General features: G+C 37.7%; 1 protein-coding gene across 1 annotated transcript in view; it reads left to right on the top strand.

Annotated features, from left to right (window-relative positions):
* Nucleotides 1-21,763, top strand: part of LOC137278300 (inaD-like protein) — a 96,406-nt gene that overhangs the window by 51,111 nt on the left and 23,532 nt on the right. Inside the window, exons 2-3 of the mRNA XM_067810549.1 lie at nt 10,857-11,655; nt 21,404-21,540. Coding sequence (XP_067666650.1) covers nt 10,857-11,655; nt 21,404-21,540 — 936 coding nt within the window. The remainder of the gene's footprint in view (nt 1-10,856; nt 11,656-21,403; nt 21,541-21,763) is intronic.

Below are 21,763 nucleotides of genomic sequence, written 5' to 3'. Positions count from 1 at the left end.
GATTCTCCACATAGGTACAATGTGTAAAGACCATTTCTGGTATCCCCCACCGTGATATTGCTGGAATAGTGCTAAAAGGGACATAAAACCAAACTCAATCACTTACTGATTCAATGTTCCTCCTGCCACCAGGTTTCAGATGTCCTAGTTGTAAACCATTGCAGTTGACAATTTTAAAAATTCTGATGTTTCTACATAAACTCTTTACTTCCTTGATACTAGCCTAAGAACTGTGGAAAGTCTTCAGTAACTATAATATGTATCCAGGTTGCCATTGTTTTGCACCTTTGAGTAGATATTAGTCCGAAAATGTTCCTGTAAACATGATGCAAGACTCATAATTTTCCTCCATTTAAAAACGTGTAATTGTTGCTATGACAAACACTCATACAATTACTTGCAAGGAAAGAACTTCTAGATGAGGATGATTATTTTCTTTGAGGTAGATGCCAGAAGATGAAGAAGAGTCTTGTTGTGTCAGGTCTATCATTTACCTGCCGTTCAAATTACACACGCTGTTGGCTGTTACAGGATAACTTAGTGGTGATGTGGGAAGGTTTTAAGTGATCTACTGCGTCAGGTCACAGCTCTTTTACCACTCAGAAGAGAAAGTCAAAGCATTGTTTTACATCAGTAGCAGACAGAAAGAAACTATGTCTCCTGTCAGTAGATACATTAAGGCGTTCACCTGAGGAAAGAATCGGGTTAACACCTGGCGAGGGTTATCATAGCATCTCCCAGGAATTGCACAAAAAATGACATATGGGATTACCTGATGATTTACCTTTTTTTCTTTTTTTTTTTTCAGGGTATTAATCATGTCTGCTTTATACCTTGTTGTGTGTTCTCTGCTGATCATTTAGGCATATACAGGTGATTGAAAGCAATTGTATGATGCAATGAACTTGGGTGTATGTTGGTGATTCAGAAAATGATTTGGTGATCATAACATTAGATATTATGTGTACTTCTTCTGCTTAAAAAGTTATAGAACAGATTGATATTATGTTTAGTGAGATTCTTGAAGGATGTTATCCCTATTGACTGTTGAGGTTTCTCTAGGCTTTCAGGATTAATAAATGCAAAGCTATTACGGCAAAACAGTTTTGAGGTTTTGATGTATTCTAATGGCTCTCAAGAAGCACTACTAGCTGCATGGAAACAAGTTAATATACACTAGACCCATTCTATAATGCTAGTCAATATCTTGCGTGGCCCCAGTCTAAACACATGCTTGATCTCAAAACAAAGTGATGTCATGTATTTATATATCATTTATATTTTCATTGTTGCTGAGTAGTATCAACATGGATCTTGACGTTGATAGAGATATTCGTGAGGTCATGCAATTGTAACATCACTGCAACTGACCATATCATAATGATAAATAGCCATATGTGTGATTTCAGAGATCAAGGCCATGTTCATGGTCAGTAAAATCTTGGAGCAGATTACAGCTTTTACTTGCTCATCATATATACATACAAAGTCGACTACAGTATATAGACAACATTTAAGGTTACTTTGATAGATATTAATCTTTTGTCCTCAGGAAAGTAGCTTATTCTTAGGCATATTCTTTCAAACTGCAGAATATATTTTTCAGGAAAGCTGAAGTCCAAGTCATTATGATTTCAGTAGCAGCCTAACCATCAATTGTGCAAACTTGATGAAAATGCACATCTTTCACAGATTGGAAGTCATTTTGACACATGTCTTGAAAATAAGCTAGATTGAGAACTTATTGTATATGTGCCACACTTTCCAAAAGTGTCACTTCTTTTTTCACATCTTGAAATACCAAATCAATACCCTGTACAACAGTAGAACATGGTTGATGGAAGTAGTTAATTACAAATCTAAAAAAGTCTCTGTAGGAAATATTTGAACATTTGAAATCCCACGAAAAAGTTTGGTGTAACACATCTTCCATTATTATTTATTAATTGGAATTATGTAATGTATGAGGGAGAAAAATATGGTTTTACAGTGCTTGGAATATTAGAATCTCTTCCATGCGATATTACCGTATTAGCTTATTAAGGTTGGAATTATACATCCTTATGTAAGCCCTATACAGCGCTTACAGTCCAAGGTTTGTAGTTGGTACCAACTTGAGAAGCAAGTTCACAAACTGATAAAAGAAATTAAGCATGGTTGGAAGGTTCTAAACGGAGTTGTCTGGCCCAGTGGTTAAATCATTCGCTCATCACAACGAAGACCCAGGTTTGATTCTCCACATTGTTTGAAGCCCATTTCTGGTGTCCCCTACTGTGGTATTGCTGGAATATTGCTCAAGGAATGTAAAGTTCAACTCATTTGCTCACTCACTCACTCACTCACTCACTCACTCACTCACTCACTCACTCACTCACTCACTCACTCACTCACTCACTCACTCACTCACTCACTCACTCAAACTATGATAGACTGTTTTGAAGGAGTTTATTGATAATGAGGACCACAATGCTGGGAAGCCAGGATTCTGGTGAAAAAGATATTGTCATCTGCTGATTAAAGACACTCTTTCTGTCCACTACTGATATGAAACAGTGCTGTGTCGTCTCTTTTAAATGATAGAAGAACTGTGAATTGCTCAGTACATATTGTCAGAGTGTTGTTTATGGGATTTTTTTGCATTGTAGCAATGGCAGGTGCAGACTAATATTTGATGTAGCTACCCTGGTGGAACAACTCCTGTAGGGAGTTTCAACCATGTTGTGCCCCAATATTCTGAAGCATTTGCTTAAGTAGATTAGTATAATATTGGTCATGAAAGACCTGGCCTTCAGGAAGGGAATCCAAGAGTGGGATTTGTTTGGATGCCAGAAAAGTACAGAAGACTTTGCAATCTTCTAAAGGATATATATTAGATATATCCACTGCTTTCACTATTGTTTATTGTCTGCCTGGAAGTGTTGAGTGCCAGGATTTGTCCGTGGTTACAAATCATTCACCAGAATCAGCTGGATCTGCCTAACAACATAACCGCTCATGAGAGATGATGAAGGTGGTGCTTTGTTGATGTCAGAAAAACAGAAAAAATGTTTATAAGGCCCAGTTAGTCCTTCCTGTTGTTCTTGCATCTACCATATAGGTTAATGTACAGTACATGAAGGCTGGCTTGAGGAAGTTAGGCTAGATTGGGGTGAACACTGAAAATCAGTGACTCCAGGTGTCAAAACATCAGCATCACAGTCTTGCACTGCTATGAGCACTGCAACTCACACAATCCTCACTGTAAATATGATTGTTTGGTACCTTAATCCAGTAATACTATTAATCCAGGGAGCAATATGCTATCCTTGTTACGGGGACACAATGCCACTGCATCTACCAAGTCACAAAGCCTGACCATACTGTTTGCCAGTTTTATGGCCTGTCAGTAAAAGTACAACAACTTCATATGTAGGATAGACTTGAGCTGTATCATGACCAGACTAAGACCCTGTCTCTGAATATATGTGATTCTGATAGCAACAAAAAATCACATTTAAATACAAAAGTGAGATGGGATATTCCTGAACCTGAGAAAATCTAGACTTACTTCATTTCGGGCTTTGGCATTGCAGGAAGCCCTTATCAGAAGAGAAAATAACATGATCCTGGGACTTAGAGACAGCCTGCATGATGAAAGGTGGCAACATGTCATATTTAATTAAGTCCTCTGAATGTCTACCATGGAACATGACCAGATGTATGATAGTGAATCCTTGATTAAAATGCGTATGTAACGTAGATGCTTATGTATTTGCAAAGCATGATTCTACAAGAGTGCCAAGCAATCGTTTACTTTCATCCTGCACTTAATTACGTCATATCACATCATGCTTCACCACTTAAAGACTTAATTCAGCAGTGATTTGAGTTTACAAACAAACAGAAGGACATCTGTCTTCACGAGCTATTACAGTGATATCTCATGTAGTAAAGACTCATGTTGCATAACTAGTTTCTGTTAACAGAGCAGAAGACACACAACATCTGTGTTTGTGCCAGGAAATTGTAGATATACAATCTATGATACTATGAACTTTGGATATTATAGTGAAAGGGGATGTTCTAGGATTGCACAATCAAGTCTGATGATATTGTGTATCCGTAAATGTGGTCCATATCCACAGAGCTGATTTAATCAATGTTGACATGTGTGAGTGAGGATAGTTTTATGTTGCATAACCAGTAGTTCAGCAGTGTCAAAATTTGGTCATCAAGAGATATTGTTACAAATTGTACCTATGTGGGAAACTGAACTCTGATCTGAGGCATGAAGGGCAGTGCTTTGACTGCTGTGTTACCCTACTTCCCTTAATAGATATGATGATAACATCCCCATGATAAGCCTAGGACAAGAACCGAGGTCTTCAGCAACTCACTGACTTGGTAGACACAAACACTGTATCCCAGTTACGTAGATTGATACTTATTTTGTTGATCACTGTATTGTCCTGTAAAGATGTACTGTCCCCAAATAGCTGGAATATTACTGCATGTGGTGTTAAACAACACAAACTAAAAGCCAAAGACATTAAGAACTGTCGTTTCCCTTTCAAAATGACCTACGTCATGCTATTCCCATGGCAGGTGATTATTACCTCTATTTGGCCAGTTATTAAAGTGACCTCATGAATTCATGATTGTTTCTGCAAATTAATTACGAGGCTGATAATCGTCCTGGTCATAGCTTTAATGGTGAGTCAGTCAGGTTCCCGGATATATAGTTATGTTTTTGTGCAGACCTAATATCCTATTTCTTCTGACATTTAGTTGTACAGGGATCTCGGTGCACCCACTCATGTATGTGACATACATCTTGCTCTAAGAATAAGTGAGTCATCACTAATGGTCAAATGTATTTTGAGTTGTGAGTACATTATGGGATTGGCAACCAGACTGCCCAAAATAAAACATATATAATATCACATATCTCTGTTTCTTGTAGACTTACAATGCTAAGGTAGACATGTCGTATAGTAGTCTTAATAATAATTTAGAATGATAGTGTGATTTGATAACAGAGTATTATTTTAAGGAGTTAGTTGAAAAGAGAACCATTATTATAATTTAGAATGATAGTGTGATTCGATTACTGAGTAGTGTCTTTTTTAAAAGTTAGTTGAAAAAAAATATTGTGATTTCAGACAGATGGTTTGTGTTTTTGAAAGAAAATAAACAAAATAAAACTTTATGCATGTGTCTGTGATTTAGAGTTGCAAGTTGATACAGTTTTGACATGTTCTTTAGTTTCTGATCACCAGTGTTATTAAGAATGCCAGTGCCAGAGAAAAAGCACCCTGAGTTATTTGTCAAAACATGTTCCAAAGGGGGTAAGAGACACGTGTATAGTGATAAACTCAAAGCATATGGATAACTGAAAAGCTGTGTTGACCCGAGGTGTTCATGTTGCTCACCTCGGAGCAACCGCCACTTCATTTCCCTTTTAACATAAGTGTTTGTTGTCTGTAGCCACATCCATCAGTACATCAGCCATGATTAGTATTGGAATCTGTAAATGACTGACTCTGACCAGACAATACAATGAGTAAACCTACAAGCAGGTCTGTCCAACAGCCAGGAATCTTCTACAACTTCTGTTTCATTTCACACTGTACTTGAATACATGGCTCCAAGCTTCCCAGTCAATTATTGGTAGACCCTATGGTCATTTTTATGACATGATTCCCAGCTCAGCCACAGACTGATGTGTAATGACTTGCTTTGATGACGGCTTCAGCTTACAATAATCAGAAATTATGGCGTGGGAATGAAATTATGATACTAATTGCATTGGTGGTGCAGTCTGTTTATGTAAGCAAGGTTGGAGTCCATTGCCTGGTGACAGTATTATAAGCTTGTGCGTCCATGAATCACTGTCAGATACTTTTGATATCAAGTGTTTGTGAGAACCTTTGGTGGCATCTGTCACAAACACATGCCAAGGCAATTCAATTGTCCATATGAAGGAAAACCATATAAACCTAGAGATTGGGAAAGAGAACCATTTTCAGGATCATATTAGTCATTTTCTGAATTTAGAATGGGCCATAGCCCTTGTATCAATAGGAAACATCAAAATTTGATCAGCCATTTTGCATTCTAATGTGGAAAATGGCACATGGCCCCTACCTATCATAATCCCTGTGAACATACGATGTAAGCTAGAATTGAATTGGACCCATGAAGATCTGGGATAGAATTGATCTTCAGTAACCCATGTCAATTGTGAAAGTGAACAAACTCACTGACTTGCTTGACATGTCATTGTATCCCAGTTCAGTAGATCAGCACGCATACTGTTGAACACTGGATTATTCAGAGACTTGAACATTTACAGACTGCAGCCATATGGCTGAAAAGAGTGTGGCATAAAACTGAACTCACTCACGAGAATGGAATTGTATCAAATGTACTTTTTGACACTTATGTGTCAAATTTAGAAATCTCTGCTGTTAATCTCATTGAAATCTTTACATTGAAATCTGTAACCTTGATGTAACAGCTTCTGAGTATAAGATTTGTAAGATGCTGTCTGAAATCTTAATAAAAAGAATGTGCTTTTCTGCATGAAAAAATGTGAAATTTAAACACCAAAGCCTGGAGCTGATGGCACATTGCTTCATATGAAAGGAAAGATGGCAGTTGCAGATGAAGCCATCCCTCTTGTCATTTAGTCACCAGGCTTTTACTGTAAGTTGAGTTCATCTCTCTTAAGACATCTTGGAAGAATTATCTTTCAAAAAATGACTTTGTTGCAGCTTAGTGCTTCGTTTGTTGGTTGAAAGATTGCCTGTTACTCTTTTTATGAGTCTTTGAGCGATACTGGTTTCCTCAAAGAGGACATTTATTTGAATTCTGAGAATTAACAAAGTAGTGTATTAGACCCACACTAATGATGATGACAGGGTAGCTGTCTTTATACGTGACATTATTCTTTTATAGCTTATGTCTGTTTTTTGTAATTGATGTCTGAAAAAGTCAGTCATGAAACATATGGACACTTTCCTCGTTGAAGAAAGGGAAGAGCAGACAAATGGGGATGAAGTTATTTTTGAGAAAAGCAACAGACTGTCCCTTAGCAACTGGTCTGCCATTTACTCAGTGATAGCCAGGAAGAAATTCAACTGTCCTTGATTGATATGGTAAAGTTGATTCCAGAGCTATTTTCATAAAATTAGTATTGTATTACAGGATATTTCTGCACATAAGGAACGGCAATCAGTAACATGAGTTCGAATAAAGTTACTTAAGACCAGCTTCAGATAAAATCAAGAGCCATTATGCTATGTATGGTGCACAGGGGAACTCCATGTGGTAAAGGTCTTGGTAATAATATACTGCAGAGATGGGCTGGAGCGGATATACAGATGGAGTGAGGACACAGATAGCAAAACTGTTTAAGGGATGTCCCTGAGGTTCCGACTAACTGTTTTTTCATCTGCTAGACACACATCAACATTGGCACCTGGGAACAATAGCAAGAGAAGATACACTAGAATTGATGGTTTCAATCATTTCAACACATCCATAAAATTCCGAAGGTACCCTGTAACATTGCTTCTGCCTATTCATTGATTCATTTTAGTTTGGGGCATGGCATGCTTCATAAAGAAACTGTAAATGTCAAGTTGTTATCTTCAACATTGGGAATATGCTTGAAAATATATGTAACAAATCTTTGCCTTTAGAATAAAGAAGAATTACAATGTATCAACAATACCATCCCTTTCACCTGGTGAAGGAGGAAGAATTAGCTCTGAAACGTCATGTAAATAATAAAAAGAAGCTGTTATCCATAAAACATGTCATGTATTCATCAAGCATTTCAGCTTTAAGAAGCATAAATATCTTTTTGAAAAAAATAATTCTTTATTGCACATTTAAAAATGGTTCATATTTTGTTACTTGCACAATGTGCAACTTACTGGTGGTCTAACTTCAGTCTAAGTAAACTTAGTCTCAGTGTATTTCATTACACTCCACCACTGAGTCTAACAAAAGCTAGTAGAAGGTCGTGTCAGGTAACCTTTGAGCGACCAATGACCGTCCAATCAAACATGAAACGGTAAAATAGATTTAACCAATCAGACAACGGCTACTATTTAGGGATCAGAGGGACTTTCAAAATATTCAGGTCACTGACCCAGATCTCCCCACAAACAAAAGTCCGCACATGACACAGTTATTTGACCTGCAGTATATACGCTTTGGGGTTTCTGTTGACATGGTTACCATTAGCTAATATTTTCACAAGAATATTGCCAAAAACACTATCTTCAGCAACTGTTTACTCACCGTTGTCATGGTTGTACATACACCCTGTGCATCACCGAGCGAGGGTATGCTAAATAGCTTACGGAATCATTCAGATACAAACCTTTTCGATATAAAATGTTCAAAAGGTATGTGTGAATGTCCTTTTTCGCAATTTGGTAAGCTGTGTTCTGTGTTCTGATTGGTCAGTCTCAAAGGTTACCTGACGCGACCTCCCATAAGGTTTTGTTAGGCTCAGTAGTGGAGTGTAACGAAAAGTACTGAGGATAAGTTTACTTAGACTGAGTCTAACTTGCTCCTTGTGCAAGTCAGTATTTAGTACTAAATTAACGATAAGCATGATTATGTTCCTTAACTTCCAAAGGTTAAATATTCGTGGCACCGAAACCCTGGTATTTATAGATGTCTCTTGTAAAGCCCAATGACAGAGCTTATAAACAGGGATCAGTTGTGTTCCTATGGTTTCAATGGTACTACATCTCAGAAATGTGTTCATGTGCACTGAAACCTGTGACCTTTTAACAAACTATGTCATTTAAGTGATAACTGAAAGATTTATGCTAAACCTCCTGTCAACTTTGATTATTCAAACTGTGAATGAAAACAACCCATCAGGTGATAAAACTACAGATGATTGATTGAAACATAAACTAGAGACAAATCCAGCTACAAATAATGCTAAAAGCATCAAGACAAACAAATTTTTAAGACCCATGAATTCCAGGTTGGAATAGGTCTTCAGCAACCCATGCTTCCCACAAGAAACCACTTTGCTTGTTTTAAGAGGCAATTATCGGGATGGGGTGGTAAGACACAGTCATTGGTCAATGTTTGCCCAGATCGATACTCCTGCTGTTAATCAATGGATTGCCTGGTCCAGACTCAATTATTTACAGACTGCTGGAACATTGCTGAGTGCAGTGTAAAACTAAAAACACTCACTCACTCACTCACTCACTCACTCACTCACTCACTCACTCACTCACTCACAAATTTTTAGAAGAAAGAAAAACCCCAGGGATTGGTTACAGTTTGTTGACATTGAAAACATCTGGATAATTCAGTAACATATTTCTTTCATTACATATTGTAGTACATGCAGTACAGCTAGAATTTGGCAGATTGTAACTAGATTTTTGTCTTAGGTTGCACCTTGTGCAAGTAAAACATCTCTCATGTTTAAAGCACTGTTAGGAGAGAAGAATGTGTTAATCTTAAAGAACATATAAGGTTTCTTCAGAAATATAACACTATGCTTGACTGAAATTGTCAGGATGCAGTATTTGAATGATGATCATATTTGCTGTCATCTCACAAATGTTCTGTAGAATTCCCACTGGTTAATATTTGCCCATATCAACTGGGTCACTGGTGTATCTGCTATATCTCCCAACTTCCTCCTTATTGGAACCATGAGGAAGTGCCTACTGCTGCCAACATTGCTAGAATGTCAGGGGTGAAGGTCATGATGTCTAAATATCATCTGGAGGGGACATGGAAAAAGGAAGTTAATGAATAAATATGGGGTAATCAGATAACCTTAAAATCCTAATTAGCTAGATAAAAAGAATATGTATATATGATCTTGTTGTGGAGAAAATAATTATTGTGTCAGGTTATGCAGACCCCATATAACTTTTTTACATATACATAACTGAACTGTTATGTCTCAAGGAGTCTTTGAATAGTATTTTAAAATTTGAGGAAAAATTGCTATAACAAGTTCTTCATTTTGTGAGTGACAGATTCCTGCTAGACAAGGTACATTATCAGTTACACAGTGTTTTGAAAGGGTGTATGAGACTGTAAGACCCATGTAAATTCAGTATTTCCAAGGTGTAATTTCTGAGTACCAATTTATTAACCTTAAGATCTTTCAATTTAGCTTATCTTAACAACAACATTCAACATTCAGCACAATGAGATGCAAAAAGTTTTGCCATGAGAATTTCGGAATGGCCATAAAGGGAGATAACTCGGGATGGCTGAGCTTAGGATCACATTTGAGGTTTTGTTAAACAACAAGTGAAATACAGAAACATTTTATTTTATTGATACATTTATTGACACATACAAACAATTTTATTACTCTGTTTATGCTCATAATTGTATACATGAACTCTAAAATTTTGAAGCGATCAGACGTTGAGCAACCACATTCCATCTAAGGTGAAGGTCTTTTGTACAACCCATGTAGGTCACGTGACAGATTTGACAGAGTGCATGGTTTGTACAACCTGGCAAACCCCCTTCATGGTTTCATATGCTTTGGCTATTGACCAATCAGAATTCAACAAATTTATCTTAAAGGTGATAAGTACAAGAATCTGTGCCAAAACGTGACACTCAAGAAGTAGATGTCTAAAGACATTACATAGAAATGGGATTATTATTGGATGTATGAATTCAAGAGAAATGGTGATATATGGATGAAATATACACAGAAAATTGTGTTTTGTAAAGTTTGAGACCTAGTCACATGTGTTGAGAATATTAATTTGATACAAACAAATCTTTCTTACAATATATACTCAAATGAAAATTGTTATTTCATGAAAGATTAAAGTTGTTGAATTATTTTTCAGGTTGCTGATGTGCAATGCAATTCGATCAGGACGAGTTGTGATGACCATCCGGCGACGCAGAAAGAGGCCTGCACCTCCTCCTCCACTGCCCATTAGACACACACCTTCTCTCCAGGACATGCCCTCGAAGCCAACAGGTGTCACTGGCCCTTACTCCCATGGAATCTCCCAGTCTTTCACCTGCCTACCGACAGAGTGCAATAGTGACAATGGTGGATATGCTAACGGTGGAATACTCCTTAACAGCAATCTGTGTACATCAAACAATGAACTAAGCATCTCCAGCGATGATGTCTTTGCTGATTCTTCAACACCAGATGATAAAATAATTTATGTGAATTTACCTCAAAGTAGATATATGAATGGAAGACTGAACCACAACATTCGGAGACCTGCTGCATCTGTTAATGATGTTGATTGTTATGATGACTGTGGACAGAGAACTCAGAGCACATCGGCTGTGGAGGATGTGGTTAATTGGTCTGCTGATCCAAGGGCAAAAGGACATGTGACCAATGGCCATGACATCATGGACCTTCAGCGCCAAAGTTCCACATCTACCCTGGTGCCAGATAGTAGTATGTATGGTGGCAGCACTGATTCTCTGGCCATGCCACAGTACCAGCAACGCCAACATAATGGCAATGTGACACCAATAAGACGATTGGTGGAACGTAACCTTCTGAAGAACTCAGGACTTTACAACAGATCTGATTGTGCATCCCCATCCTCAGGGAGCCTCTGTAGCTGTAACTCTGAAGGTGGAAGTAACAAGTCTTCTCCCTCATCAGTTGGCAAGGTGAGCATCACTATTCACTTCTGTAATACTGTTCTGTTACTGAGAAGCATTGCTGGTATGTCATACAGACCCTGAAACTAATATGTCCTAAAAAGGCCATGTAAGTCTAGATTATAAGGCAATAGATCTGAAAGTGGAGAAAGTCTCTGGGATCCTTTCCACTTTATTTTACGATTATTATTCATGAACATTTTTTTTTCAGAGACTATAGATGTTGATTAGTCTTTGGCATCAGAGTCATGTTGAATTGTAAGTTATGTGCTTGCTTCAGTAACAGAACATGATTATCATTTCCCATGTTATAAGCACAGGCAGATCTAGAGGTGACCCCACTTTTTTCCTATAGGTTTATTTAATGACTATTGAAACTCTGGTAAAAATGAAATGTGCTTATTATGTGTGTGTGTGCGTGCACGCACGCACACGCACACACACACACAGAGAGAAAGCGAGAGAGAGAGAGAGAGAAAGAGAGAGCGAGCTGTATCCCCCCCTGGTTATAAGTTTGTTGTGGATGGAAAAAATGGCTTTCATGATTGTTTTGATGACTGACCATTTAATCTTCACGGCTACCTTAGGGACAGTTTATCACTCAAGGAACATTTTTAAGTCAACAATAATAATTTGTGTATGTAGTTTATCACTTTAATATGCCCAGATCACAAGCAGTCTATTGACGTGTTAGATCAAAAGCAGTCTATTAATATGTTCAGATCAAAAGCAGTCTATTAACATGTTAGATCACAAGCAGTCTATTATTATGGTAAATCACAAGCAGTCAGTTGACATGTAAATACAGGACGTCAGGAAGCAGCACATGCATATTGTTTTATTGCTTGCACCACCTTGTACATCAGCACCATTCAACTGCAACAGATTAGGGCGTTTTCAACCCTTGAGTTTATCTTGTAGAAAAGCCTGTAAAAAGCACCTTGATGAATTGAGTGCTGGCTGATGCCTGACATGCCATTCTTGGAACAAGATTATATGGGACTGGTGGTGTGGTACCTGGGTTACTTCAAGCGGCAGAAACATGTCAGAATTCTAAAAAAAAAATTATTCCTGGATGTCAACTGCCATTAGTGTAGCCAAACAACCACTGTTGGAATCAGGGATGTCCAGAAAGACTGTCCGAGTTACTGTCCAGACTGGGCTATCCATGGTGAGGCTGAATAAGGCTGTGCACAGATACATGCTCAGGCATGAATCACAGGCAAGAAGAGCTATCTGTGTCATCTTGACACTCTGAACAATGTATGTCCTGAGAGAAATTTGAAAAAATACATTTGGCGAAGCTGTAATCATGTTCAAGCAAGTTAAAATATTTTTTGTCCTTTTGAACATGTCAAGCCCGATGATTGATACCTTACAAAAGCAGATGTTGTAAAAGACAAAGTGTACATGGTAAAGAGTTTAACTAAAAAAAAATATGCATTTTCTGCACCTAGGGAATGATTTAGATTTTAGAAAGGCAGAATGATTTCCTTAGTTGCCTTTAATTGAAAGAAAGTGATTATGAAGACTATAAAATTAACTCTAGTTGTCATGGTAACAGTGAAAATTCAGGTATTCACCATGTATGCCATATTGTATAGAACCAGTATGGTATTTGTGAGTGAGTGAGTGAGTGAGTAAGTTTTATGCTGCTTTTAGCAATAGTCTGACAATGTCATAGTAGGGGACACCAGAAATGAGCTTCAACATTGTACCCATTTGAGGAATCAAATCAGTCGCTGAAAGTATACCTGATTTTAGTTCATCCGACCAAATAAGGTAATGTTGTGATCACTTTAGCATACTGGTTGTCTCATTATCAGAGGATCAGTCACTGAAAGTATATCTGATTTAGCTCACCTGACCAAATAAGGTAATGTTTATCATCACTTTAACATTTGGTTGTTTCCTTATTAGGGGATTCCTGTAGTAATCCAATGAGATTCAGGCGTTGTTATTAGGCCCACTTCTGACTAGATGTGAAACCTTGGTGTCAATTTTGTGTGCAGACTTTTCAATAAAATCCACTGGTATATGACCAGATGCACCTATTTGCAAGTGCTGCAACATTAGTAGTCTTGGACAAAGTACCTTAGCTATGTCTCCCAGTCCATCCACTGGTGAAGGGGTACCTTGTAAGGATGGTAAAACTGCCATAATTTGGTTTGTCTTGCAAATGCAAGAGTTTTGCGCTCCCAAGGGAGCTGAGATTGATAATACGACTGACGTCCTGTGATCAATCTAAAAAATACCAGCGCTTTGAGCATGTTCTAGTAACATAGATAAGTGCGCCGTATAAATATCCTGTAATAGTAACAATAATAATGATGATTTGATGACCCACATAACTAAAATCTTCAAATTTCAAATGGACAGATATTACAGATAACAATGTAAATGAATGGCACATGAAGGAATAAGATTTGCTTATATTACCTTAGCACCTTAGAGAGATTATTTTGTGTGTTCCTGGTGTAATACAATTCAAAAAGCTGAAAATACTGAAATTTACATTTTTGCTGTTTCCCAAATGTATGTTGTGATGATTTTTGGCAATATAGTGAGCTACAAGCTTCTTTAATCTGATTGCCATGTTCACCCTGCTCTGTATAAACTTGAGAAAACACAATGTGATAATCTAAAAATACACATGACCTTCCTAAAATAGATAGATTTGTAAACACTTTTTATTGAAATTACACAGTTTCAAGCATAAGCATTTTCATGTTTACTTGAGACCTCCTGGTCAGCCATATACAGTGTAGCTGAATAACTGTTTATAACATATTAAATTTTAAACTTCATCCAAGAACTTTCCATTTCCCACCAAATTCAAAGGTGTAAGGCAACATGGAAATGAGTTTCTATTCAGAAGGTAAGGCATTTGTGGTGAGTAAATTGGTTGGCTGTTAATATGTTTCTACAACAAAAACCAGAACTATGTAAGCTACATCACCATGATCACTATATCCTGCAGCCTGTCATGGAGACACTATATATACTCAGTACAGCCCATTCAGGTGTAGAACAAGTCTAGATTACCACAGTCTCCGTGCTTCTTCTACAGTTTATGTAGTTTATTTTGGAAAATTCTTTTTCCGTTAGATTTGTTCATTTTCGGAGACGGATATTAGTCTAATTGTCCTGGTCGTAAACAAGTGTTCACATGACATATGGGGGTCTGGACACATGGGGAATGCCCATGCTCATTTGAGACAAGATTTTTGTAGGTTCTGCATTATGAACATTACTTCCTGAGTATGTAACCTTCAGCACATTCTTACCAAAGGCAGGCCCAGGAATTCCCAAAGGGAATGAAAACAATGATGTATATATTGCTCTTCTGTTAAATTCTTTAACATTCTTTCTAGAGACTTATTTATACTAATGCAATAATGCATACTGCCCTGAGTAGATTCGGCATTGATATACTTGTGTTAGGAGTTTTTGACAATGTAAGACAAAAACGTAATTTTAATCTTTAGTATCATTTTAAGTTTTGATTTTGCTAACCATGAGTGATAAAGATATATTCATAGCGTTGATGACATCATATTGGCGAAACTATAACCGCTTGCCACATTCTAGTATTTTGTATGTGTTTTTGACAATGAGCCATACTTTTTCATCCGCACTGTGAGAGAGTGTCTTGATCACGTTGCTTCCTGTTTTATACATAACCTGACACTAGCAGATGACTGATCTTGCTGAATTTCGCTATTTTTTGTTATACAGGCAGTTGATTTTGCATCTTAAGTGGTTTTAACAATCCAGGATAAATAATATTGGTGTTTATTTGCTCTTTTCATAACTTAACTTCCGGATTTCAATTGTCAATAAAACGACTCCTGACAAGAACTGGGCATCTGCCCTTCCGATGAAACTGATCGGAGTGATCACACTCATACTTTCCCAATAAAGCGTTAGCAATGCAGTCGTTGAAATCACCAGAACGTCAAATTCAGCTTGCTTTGGGATATAGTTGGTTTCTTTATTGGTTATTCCATACATAATTCCTGCTTGTGGCCCAGATGTTTGGGTAGCTTTACATCAATGGGAGGACAGAAGAAAACTGCCAGCTTCAAATGCAGTTTCAGACTTTTACTTTGTATCTGGTACTGTGTCGAAAGAATCTGGTACTGTGTTGCCTGTATCTGGTACCATATTGTCCATATCTGGTACTGTGTTGTCTACCGTGCATAAAGCTTGGTTACCATGCATACGTATTGTATGCGTATTTTCGTGATGTGCATATTTCATGTGTGCAGTGTCCAATTCCATGTGTACGTGTATAAAGGCTATGTGATGCGTCAAATCGAGTACTTCTTTCCTCTGTGTTCAATGAAAACCACATTACACTGGGAAGACCCACTCGGAATCCCTACTTATAGCCTTCGTATAGCCGCATGAAGCATATTCGGACACCTTTTGAGCATCAGCAAATTCACGCATTACACACAATTATCACACATGACGTTTTGCGTGTGCATGGAAACCGCTATTGATATTTTAGTATAAAGTGTTGTATATACATTACACAGTACTCACAATGCATTAGGCATCATGCACCGCACACATAAGAGGATACATCCGTGACAAAAACTCACATTCCTATGTTGAAAGATGTTATGAGGATTTACTGGATTGTTGTTCAGTCAGAAAAATATCCATGTAAAAAAAATGTATTTGGATGCAAGTAATTCAAAATTAAGTATTTTATCATGATTTATGGTGCATAATTTTCACAAATATGCAGCTTTATCTGAAGTTGTCACTGTGACTGGGAAGCACCCAGTTTAATTTCCCTTTACATGTATTTTCGTGAGCATACACCTGATGCCTAATTCCAGTTGCTGGGTAAAGAACGTAGCAATACAATTAAGCTTAAATGCTTACCCCATCACGTGTGAAATAACTCTCTGTGCTCTCAATTAACAGGCCTGGGATCACCTAATGGGCTTCTATCATGGTTATGCATCATTGATTAAGTGTGTAATTCAGTCCTGCCTTGGAGACTGAATTAACATGTGATAACAACAACCGCATCTCCTTATTAACAGGGGGATATATGTCAGTTAACACATGAGATATCAGAGGATGGTTATAAGACCAGGAGCTAAATGCATCATTTATTGTGTGTACTTATTTGATTGTTGCTAACATGGAAATATCCTGTTTCTTTGATATGCTATTGTACTTAATGACTTTCTCTACATCATTCGTCAAACAAATTACCTTTATCGTCATACAGCACCACTGATTAAATGCAGTGAAATCCCATTAACTTCCAGTCTGTTAACCTTGATATTAATTATATGCTCCAAGCAGAAACATTATTGGCACAGGGTATGTGTAATGCTTGAACATTTCTTCAAACCATGGTCTAGTATCTATGCAATGCTCTTGTACCCTGCACTAATACTGCCTCTCTTCATGTCTGATAATGTTTTAATACTGGCTCTCTGCTTGTCGCAGACTATGTTTCCATACTGGCTCTCTGTTTGTCTCAGTCAGTCTGTGTTTTAATACTGGCCTTCTGCTTGTCTCAGACAGCGTTTTCATACTGGCACTCTGCGTGCCTAGACTATATTTTCATACTGGCATTCTGATTCTCTCAGACTGTGTTTTCACACTGGCATGCTTCTTGTCTAAGACTATGTCCTAATATTGCCTTTCTGCATGTCTCGCATAAAAATATACCTGATACAATGGTATGAAGCAAGGTTCTCTGTGCATGAGAAACCCATAATGATACAAAGGGTAATTAAGTCAGCAGCTTATTCAAGTTTGGAAAACATCCACTCAGTTTAACAAAAAAGACTATAAATACAGTGTTCCCAGAAATTATTGAGAAAATCTTTGTTTTTTTTCTAATGATGCTAAGATTGGAAAAAGGGCTTTCACCATGCACTAAGCATACTAAATAAGGGAGACAACTCTCAAAGGCTTAGAAGGCAGCTCATTACATCAAGAGTTATCTCCCTTGTCTGAGCAGACGGCTTCCTGTGTTGACATGGCAGAATTTACAGCAAGAGAGAAAAGAAAGCTCATTCTAGATGATTTTGAAAGGGGTGAGGCTGATGCTAAAGTGTTAGCTTGTAGACATGGTATTCCTCTGTCTACAGTATACAGAACTTTGAAGAATATTCAAACAGGAACCGGGATAGAGCACAAAGCAGGGGCAGGTCGGCTTAGGAAATTCAGTGTTGTGGATCGCCGAAGACTTGGGCAGATTGTGAGTAGGGGCAAATTGAAAAGTGTTGAGAACATCAGAAATGAAATGATTAGCAGAGGAAGTCTTCAGGTATGCAATGAAACAGTTAGGTAGGAATTACAGAGACTTAATTGGGTGAAAAAACGTGGAATTCCCTCGCCGTTGATGAAAGATGCACAAAAGGAAAAACGTTTAAACTGGTGTCGGGCTCATGAAAATCAAGATTGGGATAATGTTTTCTTTTCGGATGAAAGTTCTGTTTGGCTTTTCCCTAATTGTGTGAAAATTTGGACCAAAGATACTGTCAAACCTATCTACCAGTGACCAAAACATAGCCCGAAGTTTCACATGTCGGTGGCATATCGGCTCGCAGAGTGACGCCATTGTGTGTTTTCACAGGAAACTTGACAAAAGAAAGATACGTTGACATTCTAAATGGTCACCTTCTTCCGACAGCACAAACATTGTATGAAGATGATTGGATTTTCCAGCATGATAATGACCCAAAACACACTGCGCGCTACACAAAACAGTGGTTGTCGGGCGAAAATGTTCAAGTTTTAGACTGGCCCAGTTACAGCCCAGACCTAAACCCAATTGAGAATGTGTGGGGAGTCATGAAGGACAGAATAAACCAAAAGGGACTGAGAAATATTGAAGATATGAAGGCCGAGGTGGTCCAATATTGGGATACCCTGTCACACGATTACCTGCAAACTTTGATGGGTAGTGTGCCTAGGTGTATTCAGGCATACATTGCTGAGTGAGGAGGTCTAACAAAGTATTAAAACAAGACTGAGACTGTAAAAGGATGATGTTTTAACATGTTTATGTAAGTAAAACGCCAGAAGTTAATAAACGTAATGAGTTACATGATGCAACATGATTCTCAATAATTTCTGGGAATACTATATGTTAAACAAACAATACACATACATGTATGTTGTAGATGATACATGTGTTGTAGGGATGCTATGACATCAGCCATGTTAAGTATACCTGGCAACACCCTGTTCAGGATGTGCACGTGATTATGGTCATGCAGTACAATGTGTGAATATTCTAATGTTGATATGTAGTATATTCATGACATTTCATGACTATTAATATCTACCTGACAAATAAGCATTTTATCATGAATATGAAAATATAGACCATATGTGCATCTGAAATGTTTTATGAAACATGCTACAGAATGGTAATGTTCTTCCAAATAACAACAGTGCAGCTGTTGGCTAAAATGACACTGAGGAATCCATGGAACTTACCAAACCTATGACAGAATTATATATGTATGAATCCACAGGTATATCTTCTCCTTCTCAAGGTTTATATCAGGAACATGAAAACGTTGAACATCGGATGTATATGTATAAGGTTTTGTGAAACATGGTACAGAATATATATTGACATTATTTTGAAATAACATTACAGGGGGGAATAGTTACAGTGAAGCTATTGGGTACAACGGGTGTCCCAAAAGTGGTCGGCCTCACTAATTCTTGATGTCCAGTGTTAGAAAAGCTTCCACTTAATATGAAGGAATCATTAGCACAGGCATATCGAGAATTTCACATGTGTGGTTAATGTGGTAAACGAGATATTTGTCATTGGGATGCAATATTTCTTTAAGCATTGCAAGAAGTGAAAAACAATCTGTCATTTGGTATCTCTTGGATGATGGCAAGCGTTCAGTATAGTATGGATTGCATGATTTATAATTAGACAAGGCTGTTTTTAAAGGACATCCCCATTTTAATCTTTCAAAAACATTTCGTCCAGACATTCATGTTGGCACTGTTTACAACATACTGAGAGCTGACACTTCTGTGACCATTCAGTATTTCATTTGAACCCTTGGCATGATGCATGAATAAGTGATCATGAAAACATTAGAATAAGTAATGTCCTTTTGATTACGTTATCTGAAAGTAGGGTTGGGTAGTGTCTCCAAAACAAACTCTGTCGGTAAACATCATGGGGGGAAGTCACTTTAGCAAGCGATCCAAGTTTTAAATTGCATTTTTATGCTCTTTAATATTTACTTTTGATTCTAGAGGACTTCTGCGTATCTCAAACACACAAATTGTTTCTCTTTTATTTTATTTCCTGAAGTTATTGATGTATTTATTGCTGATTTTGTGGTTTTTGGAGGTGCCAATATAAAATGTCAAACAAAACAGTGATCATGAGGCTGGAACATGGGAAAAGCAATATGCTTAGCTTGACAGATAATATATAGGAAAATATAACATAAAAACAGTTGCATTTTTATGATTGTCCAAGTGAGGCCAACCACTTTTGGGACACCCCTCATATAATCAGTGGGACAACAACATAAATGATATCCACAGGTATTTCTTCTCTCTTACACCAGAGGCTGTGGGGTAGCCTAATGATTAAAGTGTTTGCTAGTCACACCAAAGATCCAGTTTCAATTCCCCTCATGGGTATTATGTGTGAAGCCTATTTCTGGTGTTCCCTGCCAGGATTTTTCCATATTATTACTAGAAGCGCCATAAAACCACTCGCTCACTCTTTCCTACCTCTTGTTTTACATATCCTAACATTCACTGAGCACAACAGCTGCTGTGTACAATACAGTATGTAGACAGCTTCATTTGAGCTTCTCAGCTGTTTACTGAAAAGGTGCTGACTAACATGCCTAGATTACAGAAGGGACATGAGGCTTTATAATGGACCTACATGCTAATATTGATGCTGAAAGTTATCAAAACCTTGATGGTGATGAGAGTGACATTGCCATGTTTCTCTCGATGATAAAGTGAGTGAGTGAGTGGATATATACTTCAGCATCATCGGTTTGTAAGCTATAGATCCACAAACACAATTTTACAAAAGGCATGTATGCGAATGCTGAAAAAAACACCAAAACCTGGCAAGTGTGGTGGAAGGGTTCTTTAATATGATGATAAAGTAAAAAAAATTTTTTGTTGTAAAGTATCAAGTTTCTCTTTTCTTTGTGTGATATGTCAAAACCTGCTTAGGAATATATTAATAACATGGTTTCTTATGACATATGTTATATTTGACTTTACACTTTCTATTTTTGTGGTTGAGTGGGTTAGGCCACTAATTGTATGTGCTGTCATTTAGGCACCTTACTCTGCGAGTGTGGGTTCAAATCCCAGAAGGGACTCAACCCCCAACATATTAGAATCTGTCCTTTTACTAAGAAAGTGTAATATTCCCAAAGCATAGTGTGTATTCTCTCAAGGCCAGTTACAAATTACATGACAACTTGCAGTTTCTCTGCTTTGAAGGATTGTTACTTCTCTGATTACACTTGAAGAATGAGGTGTTCTGGGCTCCTTCAAAAATAGAATGAAAGGTATTGCATACATAACCATATTCATATTTTACATAGTGCAGAGATTTCAGATTCATTATGTGTGACACCTGCAGATACTCTATGCAGAAGTGCACATGTTCTGTTTGTCGAACTTCTCAGACATGTTTGATCAGGAACATCTGTAGAAAGAACAGTCAGCAAATATCACTGAGGATTCCATGTTTCAGCGTCGCCTCATCGCCAAGCTGCACCTCTTGAAGGATGCGAATGGTCTGGGTATCCACATAGCTGGAGGTAAAGGGTCCAAGAAGGGTGACATTGGCATCTTCGTAGCAGGGATCACAGAGTCAGGGGCTGCTCACAGGTGGGTACAAACAGTCTCACTGAAGAGAAGAGTAGTTACGGTGAGGCACTTTATGTTTAGAAAGTTACTTCCTTACGACAGACAGCAGTGGGGTAGCCATACGATTAAAGCATTCCCTCATCACTTTGAGAAACCAGGTTCAAATCGCCACAAATGTTATGATTAGTAAAGATGATTTCAGGTGTTCCCTGCTGTGGTGTTGCAGGAATATTTTGCTGAATAT

The sequence above is a fragment of the Haliotis asinina genome, chromosome 3, assembly GCF_037392515.1.
Source record: "Haliotis asinina isolate JCU_RB_2024 chromosome 3, JCU_Hal_asi_v2, whole genome shotgun sequence".
Classification (NCBI taxonomy): domain Eukaryota; kingdom Metazoa; phylum Mollusca; class Gastropoda; order Lepetellida; family Haliotidae; genus Haliotis; species Haliotis asinina.
Note: the sequence above shows the minus strand (reverse complement) of the source record. Positions and strands in the feature narration are given on the sequence as shown.